The 12,798-nt window shown below is 39.4% G+C and overlaps 1 protein-coding gene across 1 annotated transcript in view; it reads left to right on the forward strand.

The window, feature by feature from the left end:
* The window catches only part of ACSS1 (acyl-CoA synthetase short chain family member 1), a 94,276-nt gene that overhangs the window by 65,819 nt on the left and 15,659 nt on the right, over positions 1-12,798 (forward strand). The window contains exon 9 of the mRNA XM_060248854.1: positions 11,161-11,273. Within this exon, the coding sequence (XP_060104837.1) occupies positions 11,161-11,273 (113 nt within the window). The remainder of the gene's footprint in view (positions 1-11,160; positions 11,274-12,798) is intronic.

Consider the following 12,798-nt stretch of genomic DNA (forward strand, 5'->3'; position numbering starts at 1 on the left):
AGAACACACCATTGGTAATTCTTGAGATTTACAGGATAACAATGTTTGTCTAAAATGTGTGCCAAGCAGAGTCTCTGTGATGTAGATATCAACTACTTTCAAACCTATTTAACTGTCATTCCTGACTACTAAAGTGCTCTGGGTAATGTAGTTGTAAAAGGGGACAGTTCTAACAAGGCATTTGTATCAGCCTCTATGTTTCCACTTCTTGGAGTTCTTTATAAAGATGTACCTTTAAGTAACCACCTCATCTGGTTCTCCTTCGCTTATCCATAATGTCTAGTAGAACATATCTAATTTTGTGGTCTCGAAACATTCTGCATTTTTAAACTTTTGTTCTACATCATCAGCTTCCTGCAGTGGGGAAATCTGCCCTTATCAAATGGGCATTTTTGTGATTATATCAGCAGTATCTCTACCAGTTTCTGTTTTCCATATAAATTATACAGTTCAGTTTGATGTTAAATCTGTTTCTACTGAGTGCCAATCTGTAGTAAGTTAATTATGTGGGCAAAATTTATTTATTTGATTAATTTTATATGCTTACATAGTTGTTCTGACTTTATGTAGGCTCAACCCTGCACACTGGGGAGATGGGGAGAGAGCCAAGAGTTTATTTAGTGCCCTGTCTAACCAGCATGATAGCCCTGTCTAACCAGCATGATTAGCAACTAGCTAATCATACAGTAGTATCTCATCCAAGATGGAAAGGAGCTATTTATGTGGTTAAGCTCTTAGGCATGGTACAGGATCTGACCATATGAATGGAAACTGTGTATGTAGGATTTGACCCTATTACAACCCTGTGCAAACAGCTAGTGGTGTTAAAGACAAGGGTAAGTTTGCCTGGTAAATGGGGAGGTAAGTGCACTCCTGCTCACATGGAGCTACCTCATACTGAATTGGATCACTGGCCTATCAAGATCAGTATTGTATATTCTGACTGGCAGCCACTGTCCAGAGTCTCAGACTGAGGTCTTTCACTTCACCTACTACCTGCTATTTTTACCTGGAGATACAAAGGAGTGAACCTGGGACCCTCCATATCAGGGGTGACCAATGGTAGCTCTCCAGATGTTTTTTGCCTACAACTCCCATCAACCCCAGCCATTGGCCATGCTGGCTGGGGCTGATGGGAGTTGTAAGCAAAAAACATCTGGAGAGCTACTGTTGGCCACCCCTGCTCTGTATGCCAAGAAAATGCTCTATCACTGAGCCATACCCCCTTCCCAAATGGTTCTTTCTCATATAATTTCTCATACCATGTGCTGTGCATTGTCCACGGTATATAAGCCCATGCATGCATACATTTTTGTTTTGCTACTGCTCATCCTACCTCTGTAAGTTGTTCTTTTGGTAGACACATACTAATTTTTCCTTATATCCTGCTAATGCTACTATTATGATTCCTGTCCCTCCAGCTACCATGTTGGAGATTTTCAAATGACAGTATTTAATCCAAATTAACTTTGCTTAGTCCATTTTTCTTTAAATTAACAGGTATCAGCAGCTGAACAGTTATACAATATTTCCTTGTCAGAGTAGTTATCCTCACAGAGGTTTGACTAAGCATAGTCAACATTAGAAATGCTGGAGTGTTGTAAAGGGGTGCTTTAGCTTGGAGAAATGTCGGCTGCGGGGTGACATGATAGAGGTTTACAAGATTATGCATGGGATGGAGAAAGTAGAGAAAGAAGTACTTTTCTCCCTTTCTCACAATACAAGAACTTGTGGGCATTCAATTAAATTGCTGAGCAGTCAGGTTAGAACGGATAAAAGGAAGTACTTCTTCACCCAAAGGGTGATTAACATGTGGAATTCACTGCCACAGGAGGTGGTGGTGGCTACAAGCATAGCCACCTTCAAGAGGGGGTTAGATAAAAATATGGAGCAGAGGTCCATCAGTGTGTATTAGCCACAGTGTGTGTGTGTGTATATATTTGGCCACTGTGTGACACAGAGTGTTGGACTGGATGGGCCATTGGCCTGATCCAACATGGCATCTCTTATGTTCTTAGGTATCCAGGGTTTTTTGAGTACTGATTTTTTTACAAAGAAATAAAATAATATGGTGCTATGACTGCTGCAGGTAAAGGGACAGAAGTTAGTATGGATTAAATATTATAATTCCGCATGACAATCATTTTCTAATTTTAGAATAAATTAGTGCATTTAATGAATGTAAGAATTTTGTTAAGTATTTAAAATATTAGACTGTTGTTTCATTATTAACTCTTAAGTGAAAGTTCATCTTTTGTTATGATTGAAGATTTTTTTTATTGTAGAACAAAGGTAAATGCACATACTTGGAAGTTCATATTATTTCCCAGTATCTCATTGGGATGTTCACTTCTAGTGTCATTAGCCTAATGCTCTCCTTGTTAGGAATTTCTGTTTGAAATTCTATTTCTTTATCTCAAACAGTGCGATGGATCACTGGATCAAATAATCACTGAAAGGCATTTAACATGAAAAAACAAAAACATATTTATTACTACAGGGAAAGGGTACTGGGAGATGAAAATGACAAACACTATAGAACTACATGCTTACACTAGAAGATCATGTGCTTAATGGAGATTACTTCCTCCTTCTTCTTGATCTCTTTGCCTGAACTAAGGAAGTCACCTGACTAACTGACCAAACAAACAAAACAGGTTTTCCCACTTCTAGACCTTGATTGACAGTAGTCAGTATCTTCTTCCTAGGTCATGCAGACAACAGGGAATCAGGCACAGTGTTAACCCTATAATGACTGGAACTTTAGAACATTGCAAAGAACATACAAAACAGATACATATCTCCAACACCCCTTCTCAGTGCCTAATGTGCAAGTCATTATACATTCAATAGTCATTACTCATTATTCACAGTAACATTCACATCAACTAGATCAGGGGTGGCCAGCGGTAGCTCTCCAGATGTTTTTTGCCTACAACTCCCATCAGTCCCAGCCATTGGTCATGCTGGCTGGGGCTGATGGGAGTTGTAGGCAGAAAACATCTGGAGAGCTACCGTTGGCCACCCCTGAACTAGATTCATCATTTCACGTAAACGTTCAAATCTAGCACAAGGTAATGGCTTTGTAAGTATATCAGCTACCATGGCTTCTGTACAACAATATTCTATCTTAATCAGCCCCTTCTGGTGTAGATCTTTCACTAGCTCACATTTAATACCAATAGATCTACTTCTACTTTCTCCTTTACATATAGCAATACAAGCTTGATTATCTTAAAACATTACAATAGGTACAGGTTCTTTTATCTTGAAGTCTTTCAGCAGATGAAAAATCCATTCAAGTTCACTGCAATGAACTTACATGCAATGAACTGCAGTCTTATTCAGCTTTGGATCATAGACTCTATAGCCTTTTCCCAATGAGGGATATCCTACTATGAACCCAGTCTCAGTCCTTGCATCAAGCTTCCCTATATTTTCTCTGGGAACATATGCATTGGTTTTGCTCCAAAAGTTTTGATATGCTTAAGTCCTGGCTTCTCGCCAAACCAAGCCTGGAACGGAGTAATACCTGTTACTTTTGAAGGTATTCTATTGTGAATATACACGGCTGTATTTACAGCTTCAGCCCACAGCCTTTAGGTAATACAGAATGCATGAGCATTGCTCTGGTCATTTCCTGTAACACACGATTAAGTCTCTCTGCACTCCCATTCTGCTGTGGAGTGAGTCACTTTGTGTTCAATTCTTTCTGCGTTCAGAAATTTCTTAAACTCATTATTGCAATATTCACCACCTCCATCTGTCAGCAAGCTTTGAGGTGCACGCCAAAATCTGGTTTTAACCATGGCAACATATTCTTTAAATTTATCAAGAGTCTGATCTTTTGATTTGAGCATATGGACAGTGCTATATTTTGTCTTTGCCTCTGTGAAAACTAAGAAGAATTTATTTTTCGCAATCGAGGCTTTTATAGGCCCAATAACATCACTGAATATTGTTTCCAAAAACCTTTCATTATGCACACTGCTTTTTCCACTGAAGCAAGGTGCAGTTTCGTTTGCTCTCAGACAAATATCACATCTTTCCTTGGATTTATCAAAATGCACAACATCAAGTCCACAATCCTTTAGCAACTTCTCAACACTCTGTATGCTTCTGTGTATTAACTTTACATGCCAAGCATAAACACATTTCCTATGGTCACACTTTCTACCTTCAGTCTGGCAAACAGTCTTTTCCACAACATCAACAGCATCTGACCTTTCACTTAAGTCCATAATATAATGAGCTCCATTTCTTTCATCCAGTTTAAAACTAATTCCAGAATTTTTCTGAATAATTTCACCTTCATCTCCTTTATCAAGATAGACAGCATAATTATTTCTTATAAGCACTTGGCTTGAAAGTAAATTCTCAGTTGATTCAGGTGCATAAGCTACATTTTTCAGTCTTACTGGCATTAAATCTCCATCAGTGGTAAGCAATTTTATTTTGATCTCACCCACACCACAAACTTGTAAGGGTTTCTGGTTGGCACCTATCATTTCAGGTCTCTCACTTTCATCCAACTCTGAAAACATGCCTTTATATCGACAAATATGCATAGAAGATCCACTATCAATCAAAAATCTTCCTCTTTCACCAATAAAATTCATATTATTCACATGCATGGTACTTTCTCTGTTCCTTTCTTTGTTCCCACCTGCGCCATGTGGCTTGGAAAATTTCTGCTTTAAAAATTTCTGGCTGCTATTATTTCTATGGCTGCGAGATGGCACCCGTGTTCCCTCATTTGAAACATGTGGTTTAACATTCCTTTGTTCAGTGTCCTTGTCCCCAGATCTGGAGGGTGCTTCCTCCTTGACAGCATTTAACAGGTCTTCCAGACTCAAATCCTTTTGCAGTCTCAAAATCATCTTAATTGCCTTGTAAGTACTGGGTAGAGCTTTCAATATAATTGAGATAAAGTCTTTTTCTGCAATAGCCTCACCAAGCTTCTGTAGTCTGGATTGCATGCACATAAGTTCCTTCAGACGTTTAGTCACATTCTTCCCTTCTTGCACTTGAAAACCAAATATTTTGCCCTTTTAATCATGAATAGTGCTTATGTGAGTTTTGTTATATTTATCTTTAAGGCATTCAAGCATTTGCTTTGCAGTTTTAAGAGTGTGCAATTCAGGAATTTCATATGCCTCAAAAGATTCTAAAATGAGAGTTTTTGCAAAACCATCTAACCATTTAAAATTTGATTTTTCTTGCTCATTCTCAGGGGGGTTTTCAAACAAAACTTGTTCAACTCCATAAATCTCAAGTCTTTGTGTTAGGAGCGAGGGTTAAAAGGCTCCAAAAATTCTCTTTCTAGCACATCTGAAGCTTTTAGACAAAAGTAGCAGCATTTCCAGATTGAGACAATCTGAATTCAAAGCTCATTTAAGTCAAAACGCTCTCAGTAATGGCAAGAGAAAAAAAGACGTTTTAAAATTGAGGCTTGTCTGCACAGCATAGCAGCTTTTTGCCTATTGCTTTCTAAATGCTCTCAAAGGCGATCCAGATTTTTAAAAAAAATCATTTAGTGTTCAAAAAACAGTCCATGCTATAAGCTACCAGCTTGATGGCAAAAACCAAGAACCATCTGCTCTGCTATCAATTTTGTTAGGGATTTCTGTTTGAAATTCTATTTCTTTATCTCAAACAGTGCGATGGATCACTGGATCAAATAATCATTGAGAGGCATTTAACATGAAAAAGCAAAAACATATTTATTACTACAGGGAAAGGGTACTGGGAGATGAAAATAACAAACATTATAGAACTACATGCTTACACTAGAAGATCATGTGCTTAATGGAGACTACTTCCTCCTCCTTCTTGACCTCTCTGCCTGAACAAAGGAAGTCACCTGACTAACTGACCAAACAAACAAAACAGGTTGTCCCACTTCTTGACCTTGATTGACAGCAGTCAGTATCTTCTTCCTAGGTCATGCAGACAATAGAGAATCAGGCACAGTGTTAACCCTATAATGACTGGAACTTTAGAACATCGCAAAGGACATACAAAACAGATACATATTTCCAACACTCCTGACATCTCAAATCACCTTGTTTATTTTCCTCTGCTGCTATGCTTTGAAATGCTCAGCATGTGCATGCACACACACACACACAACTTTGATTTTCTTCTAATACTCAGTGTTTCCATTAACGTTAATGTAATAATAATAATTAAACGTCATCAAGTCACAGCCACTTTATGGCAACACCTCAACAGGTTTTGAAGGAAAGAGATGAGCAGAGGTGGGTTGCTGTTGCCTTCCTCTGCATACCAACCCTGGTCTTCCTTGATGGTGTCCCAACCAAGTACTTATTGTGGCTGACACTGCTTTGCTTCAAGCTCTGACAACTTGTGACAAGCTCATGCTAGTCTGGGCTACATGCTACTGTTTCCAATAACTTCTCATTCCCAACCCAAATTAAGTCTAAGTACATGAATTTGCTCTTATTCATCCTGTTACTTTTGCCTATTCCTACTGTCCTGCTGTTGTTCTCTGTTGTCTTCCCCTATTGTTCAAATTCAGGTGATCCTCTTTATAGATTTTTAAAACAAAATGTGGCCAGTGGTACTGTGATTTAAAGGGAAAAGCTAGCTGGAGAAAGAGGTTAAAAAAATTAAAAATCCCCTTTCACCCTAATGTCAATATCCTACTGAAAATGTACTTCCCAGCCTTTTGCTGTTGAAGAATATTGGCAAATAAATGGAATGAACCGGAGAAGGTTTTATGGGTTTCTCTCAGAGCTGTTCTCTCAAGAGCAGTTCACTCAAAGCTCTCTCAGCCCCACTTACCTCACAGAATGTCTGTTGTGCGGAGAGTAAGAGAAGGAGATTGAAAACTGCTCTGAGACTCCAAAGGGTGGGGGATAAATCCAACCCTCCCCAGCCGCCTCCACATTTTGCAACAGGAAAATGGCACAAGAAGAAGGGTTAACCCCCCCCCCGCATGCCAGTGATTCTCCTTCACATTGTAGATGAATTTTGTAAAAGAAAAAACCCAAAAGTGTATTAAAGAATAGTAGAACATCGGGGGTCATTTTGTAGAAAAATAGGTGGTAGAACTCATTAGCATAACTCATTTGTATATGCTGCCTCCCCACCAGCCAAAAGCAACCCGATGCAAGAAAAGAGAGCCCCAGGTGAGCGAGGCCTGCTTGGGCTGGCTAAAGATCCAGCCAGCCCAAGCAGGCCTTGCTCACCTGGGGCTCTCCTTGCCCCCCCCAGTCAAAAGGCCAACAAGCCAACCACTGCCCAAAAGCACATAAGAAGTGGAGAAAGGGTTGTGCGGGCTTCTCCAGGGGTTAATGAGATCTGCTGGGGGTGTGGCAAAGCTCCTGGTGGCTGACTGGTTGCCTCCTCTCCTAATTCAGGGATTGTTATGCAGCTGCACCTACTATTCAATGGAAGAGGGAGGAGGGGGGCTGTGAGAAAGCTGCAGAAGCTGTGCTCCTGTGAGCTCCTGCTGAATTCAAGGCCTGGAATTTATACATAACATCACTTTCTGTCCTTTGATTGTAAACTGTTTAGGGCAGGGATCTTTTTATTTTTTGCTTATGTCACAATATATAAAAGAATTAATTGTGGTGGTGTTAATCAGCAACAACACTGGTGAATATTTGCAACTTAAAAACAATTTTATAATTGCAGAAAACAGTGATTTTTGAAACAATTATTTTTTTTAAAACAAAACCCAAAATAATCTCTCAAAAGCTGGTTACTCTGTAAAAAACAACTGTATAAATTCCTGTGAGAAGATTTATTCTCCTCCTTGGGTACAAGTGGTGCATGGGAAAAAATAATATAAAGAATGCAGGATGTGCATTGATTTGATACAGTGTTAGCTCAATTGCACATCTCAATTTAAAAATAGCTCATTAATTGCTCTTTATCCTCTCTGGAACATTGCTCTCTGAAGCAACAGTATGCCACAAGATAATCAACTTGAACAAGCATAAAGATTAGCAAATCAGGCTTACTGAATCCATTTGGAAGCATTTGGGTGAGTGGATAAGTGAGAGGGAGATTATGAGAGAGTAAAATTAGTATGGTATATGTACTGCATATAATGGAGAGCTTGTTGTACAAATGGTAAGTGTTAATATGTTTGGAAAGTTTAGTCAAGCTTTGTTCAGTAGTGTAGTCTTCAGAACTAGGTCGTAGTCTTCAGAACTAGGTATCCCAGTACTCCCATTAACAAGGTAGGCCTCTTGAGTAAATAACATTTAAGACTCAGAACTTTAAAAATTTTAACTCTTGGTGACCCCATATGGTTTTCAAGGCAAGAGATGTTCAGAAGTGGTTTGCCATTGCCTGCCTCTGCAGTGTCCCTGGTATTCCTTGGTTGTCTCTCATCCAAATAATGACCAGCATGGACCCTGCTTTGTTTCCAAGATCTGATCAGATTGGGCTAGCCTGGGCTTTTCCGGGCAAGTCTCAAAAGTGTCACCAAGTAATTTAAACATGGATATTATATGAACTCTTAGAATTCAAGTTGTAACTAGCGTTCCATTTTAAGTCCATTTTTGTGTGATTTTTTTAAAAAGCGTTGGTATGGTGTGTGGCACTGATGTTCTGTAGCTCATTGTTGTTAACATAACTCATGTAGATCCCATAAATAATGTAGGTACAATTTCCCCAATTTTGCAGTTGTGGACCTAAGGTGAGAAACAACTCCTGTTTTTATGCATGTGATTTAGGGGCCAGCTATGTGTTATATAAGGAACCTCAGCACCATTTTAAGAATAAAAAGCAGCTTCAGGGAGGGCAGCTTAATGCAAAGCTGTTTCCCCACTGCTACTTCTTTGCTCCAAATCTTATGTACACACCCTCTTCATTTTCACCTTGGATAAGGTATTTTACTGTTGACAAACCTGCTTTTTCTACTCCCTGGGAGGGCAGATTTTGAGGGGAGAAAAAGCATATGGGGGAATGAGCCCCCCTTCTGGTTCTTTTAAATGATCTCACTTTACACACCTTTGTGTATAACATTTACTTAGCTCATTGAGCAGTCTGTAATGCTTCAGCAGTCTGTAATGCAAATATAAAAGCTAAATTGGCCAGAATGTTCCACTGCAAGTGCACCTGCTTCAGACAGCTGACATAGTTTTGCTGATGCTTTTGAGCAATATCAAGGCTTTAGTTATACCAGAATCATCTTCTGGGTAAACCCTAAACCAACAGTGACTTTTGTTCCAATGCTACTTAAAACAAAGAACTGTACGTACATCTGTACTGTGAACATAGGTAATGGTAGTAGTTGTTTCTAAGAGAAGGTGGAAGAAAGGGCAAACTTTTGTGAGCAGTCCTGAGGCTACAACTCTTTTCTTTGAAATGGGCAATTATGTGACCCCTGTCCAGGTTTTGATATGACCTAAAATAGAAATATATTGTATATATTTACTAGATTGTTACAAGAAGAAATAAGATAATGAAGGCAATATCTTAAATGTGCAGGAATTGTATTTTAAGGTATTTCTCAAAGATACGTAATTAGAGAAAACAACTATTAATTCTGAATTCCTAAATAACTTTCCCATTAACGTATAAGCCATATAGGAGCCCTGACCTCCTTAAACAAAAAAGATGGTGTATTGCCAAGTAGAGCAACCCTTTCCTTTTCTTCAGCATTCAGAGGGCAAGCAAGAGGCAAACTCCCTTGATTGCATATGAATAAGTTAGACATTTACCATTCGATCTTCATGTAAATCTTTGCTTTCAAAGGAACAGCATACATTTATGCCAACTGGGATATAGTTTTTATTATTAGTTGGGCATAATAGTTCTGTAGTTTTACTGGTGTTGCAGGGGTTTTTTTTCTTCTGTATCTAAATTAGTGTTTAGCTGTAAAAGATCTGATTAAGGTTGAAATCTCTGATCTGATTTAACATCCTGAACAGAAATGAGGAAGGAATGATTAAGAGGCTTGGTCCTGAATTGGAAATAATCGCAGAATGCCCATAATGGGTGGGAAGGTCTAATCCTATATAATAATAGTATTTTAGCCTCATAAACCGCTTTTCAGGCAAATGATTCAAAGTGCTGTGAAAACAGCACAAGGAGGCATTTTCTATATTATCCTTGCACTTCTGTCATTACTTCTGAAATTACTTGCTAAGTGGGTGAAATTGGGTTAAATATCATTTTCTGGAAAGCTTTATATAGAGAGTAAAGATTAGGACAAGGAGCTTCCTTATCTTGTTACACAATAATTGATGTCTACAGGTCCTTCAGCAGCACTGCAGAGAAGGAAATTGCAGTGCTAAACGGACTTCTATTCCTAACTCTGCATAGGATGGCATTGTCAGACTCATTTTTGTTGCTACTGTTTTTTTGTTTTGCTAAACTTTTTGTATCTAAACTTTCAAAATAGCTTGGGTGCCAATGTAGGCAGAATTATAGGACATTTAGATTCAGCATAGCTAGTTGTAAGATGCTACAGTAACTGTATCACTTATTTAATATTTACATTTATCATGAAATACTGAAGGGCAGTACCAATATATGATGAATCCCAGATATATGTCTTTTTGTATATCTCCAGAAAAATTTGCCTTGGTCCTAAGCCATGAAAATTACAAACAAACAACAAAGAGAATATATTGGTGATAAATTTGCTTTCATTTATTATGTTTTCCTTACATTTTGGTTGCTTCTACATGGAGCTCCTGCTCCACTCTCCATATTTCCCATCATAACAGTTTTTCTTTGAGTTTTTGTACAACTTTGTTGTGCAAAGTTGTTTCCCTAAACCTTCTGGGAAGTGGGTTTTGGGAAAGTGTGGGCAAAGGGGGTTGATTTTCTGCACCTCCTTGCCAAAGTTGGTATCATTTTACCTTGTGCCCACTGATATATATTCCTACAATTTTTAAAAAAAAAAACTGGTAAAAAGGGATAGTGGTTGCAAGGGGAAAACATGAATAATATTTCTTTTCAGAGAGACTGTTGGCTCTGCAAAGGCCATTTTGTTTGCAGAATTAATGAGAGCAAAATGGGGAATGGTTCCTATGTGGAGTAGCTTAGGTTACAGTCTATTTTTACTATTGATGGCGGATCTATTACTGTTTTTAATGGGTCTAGTTTGTGCCTTTTGTCAGAGAGTGGTGGGTACATTAATTTCAATTTTTTCTTTCCCTGAAATTCTTACAGAAACTGGTGGCATTTGTATTGCTCCTCATCCTTCAGAGGAAGGAGCTGAGATTGTTCCAGCTGTAGCAATGCGGCCATTCTATGGCATTACCCCAGTATTGCTGGATGAGAGGGTGAGTTGAGAACCTGCAAGGTTATAACAAAAATGCAGTGACTTTAGTAGAGATACTGCTTCTGAGTTTATATTGCTCATTTCTTTCCCAGATATCTAAAACATTTTAAAAATAACTTCTAACACATTATTATTTGCACCAATGAAATCTTGGAAAAAGTGTGTGTGGGTGTGTATGGTCTGACATATTTAATTAAATAATTGGTCCATCTAACTCAAATGCATCTCAGAATCCACAGTAAATAGTGGCTTCTCAGCTATCTGGATCTGAAAAAATGGAAGCATTTGTTTGGTTGGAGTACAGTCCAGGACAGCAGAATCACTTCACTTCCATATTTGGGGAGCCAGCTTTATCTCCCTCCTCCCTTACTGATGTAGAGAGTGGGGGGGGGGGGGAAGGCTAACGAGAGAAATATTTCCATCTCTTCCATTTCTTTTTCTCTAAAGCTGCAAGTCCTAAGAAAACCAAAATCACCTTATCTTCCAGTACATTGTTTGTTTTGATGATCCGCAGATAGAGAGTAGGGGCTTTAGGGAGAACTACCAAAGATCCTTAAGGAAAAAAATAAGGCAGTGGAAGGCTTCTCCTGTGTGGCAAGTAAATGTTCCACAGCCCCAGAACAAGAAAAGTAGAGTTACCAGCCTTTGCACAAGTGGAGAAGATTATAGTTACAGGAGCCAGCACAAAAGAATTTCAAAGAAATAAGGTCCAGGAACTCAGGGTAAGTCCAGAATAAGAATCCATGGCTCTGACTGAGTTAAGGGGGGGAAGGGCATCCCAGAAAGGTGACAAAAATAAACTTCCTCCATTCCTAGAGCAGTCTGGTAGGCTAGGAGACATTTGGGAAAGGTTACCAAAGGGTAATCAGCTCACCTGGTTGCTTGATAGTAAGTACTAGATTTCGCACTCAGGAAGACTTGCATTTGCTGATGAAATTACCATAGTTACTATAATATAGTGGGTTCAAGGCAATGAAGAGGCGAGGTGGTAGTGATCATAGCTCTTTTTATTATCACAGCATAGTATAGGGCTGTGCTCTCAGACTGACTACTGAGCCAACAGGGCCAACTATATATACACTCAGGGTCCTCGCGCTAGCATGTTATTGGACCATTCAAACCAGCAGGGGGCATGTGATTGGAGCAGGATAGAAGGGTTTTGGATCCTACTGCCCATTGTTCCCGAGTCCCCAAGCTCAGTCCTACAGGCTCCAATGAACCAGGGAAGAACACCATCCATTATACACATTTCAGATCACATATACAACATCCCTTCCCCCCAAGTTTGCAAGCCTAACAGACATAGTCCCTTAGATAGGCTGGCTTACGATGCTCCCGCGTGGACCACTTGAGCTCCAGAGTGGGTGGAGGAGCAGTCATGGTTTCCGCAATGGCGAGCAGAGGGACTGGCGATGTGGAGCTTCTGGCCGGTGGTTCCTGGGTCCCAGCGGCCACCAGCTCTGCCTGAAGGGTGGGAGCCAGGGCCTCTGACTTGGCCGATTCGGTCAGGGGAGGAGACGGAGCAG

The sequence above is a fragment of the Heteronotia binoei genome, chromosome 1 (genome assembly GCF_032191835.1).
Source record: "Heteronotia binoei isolate CCM8104 ecotype False Entrance Well chromosome 1, APGP_CSIRO_Hbin_v1, whole genome shotgun sequence".
NCBI classification, from domain to species: Eukaryota; Metazoa; Chordata; class Lepidosauria; order Squamata; family Gekkonidae; genus Heteronotia; species Heteronotia binoei.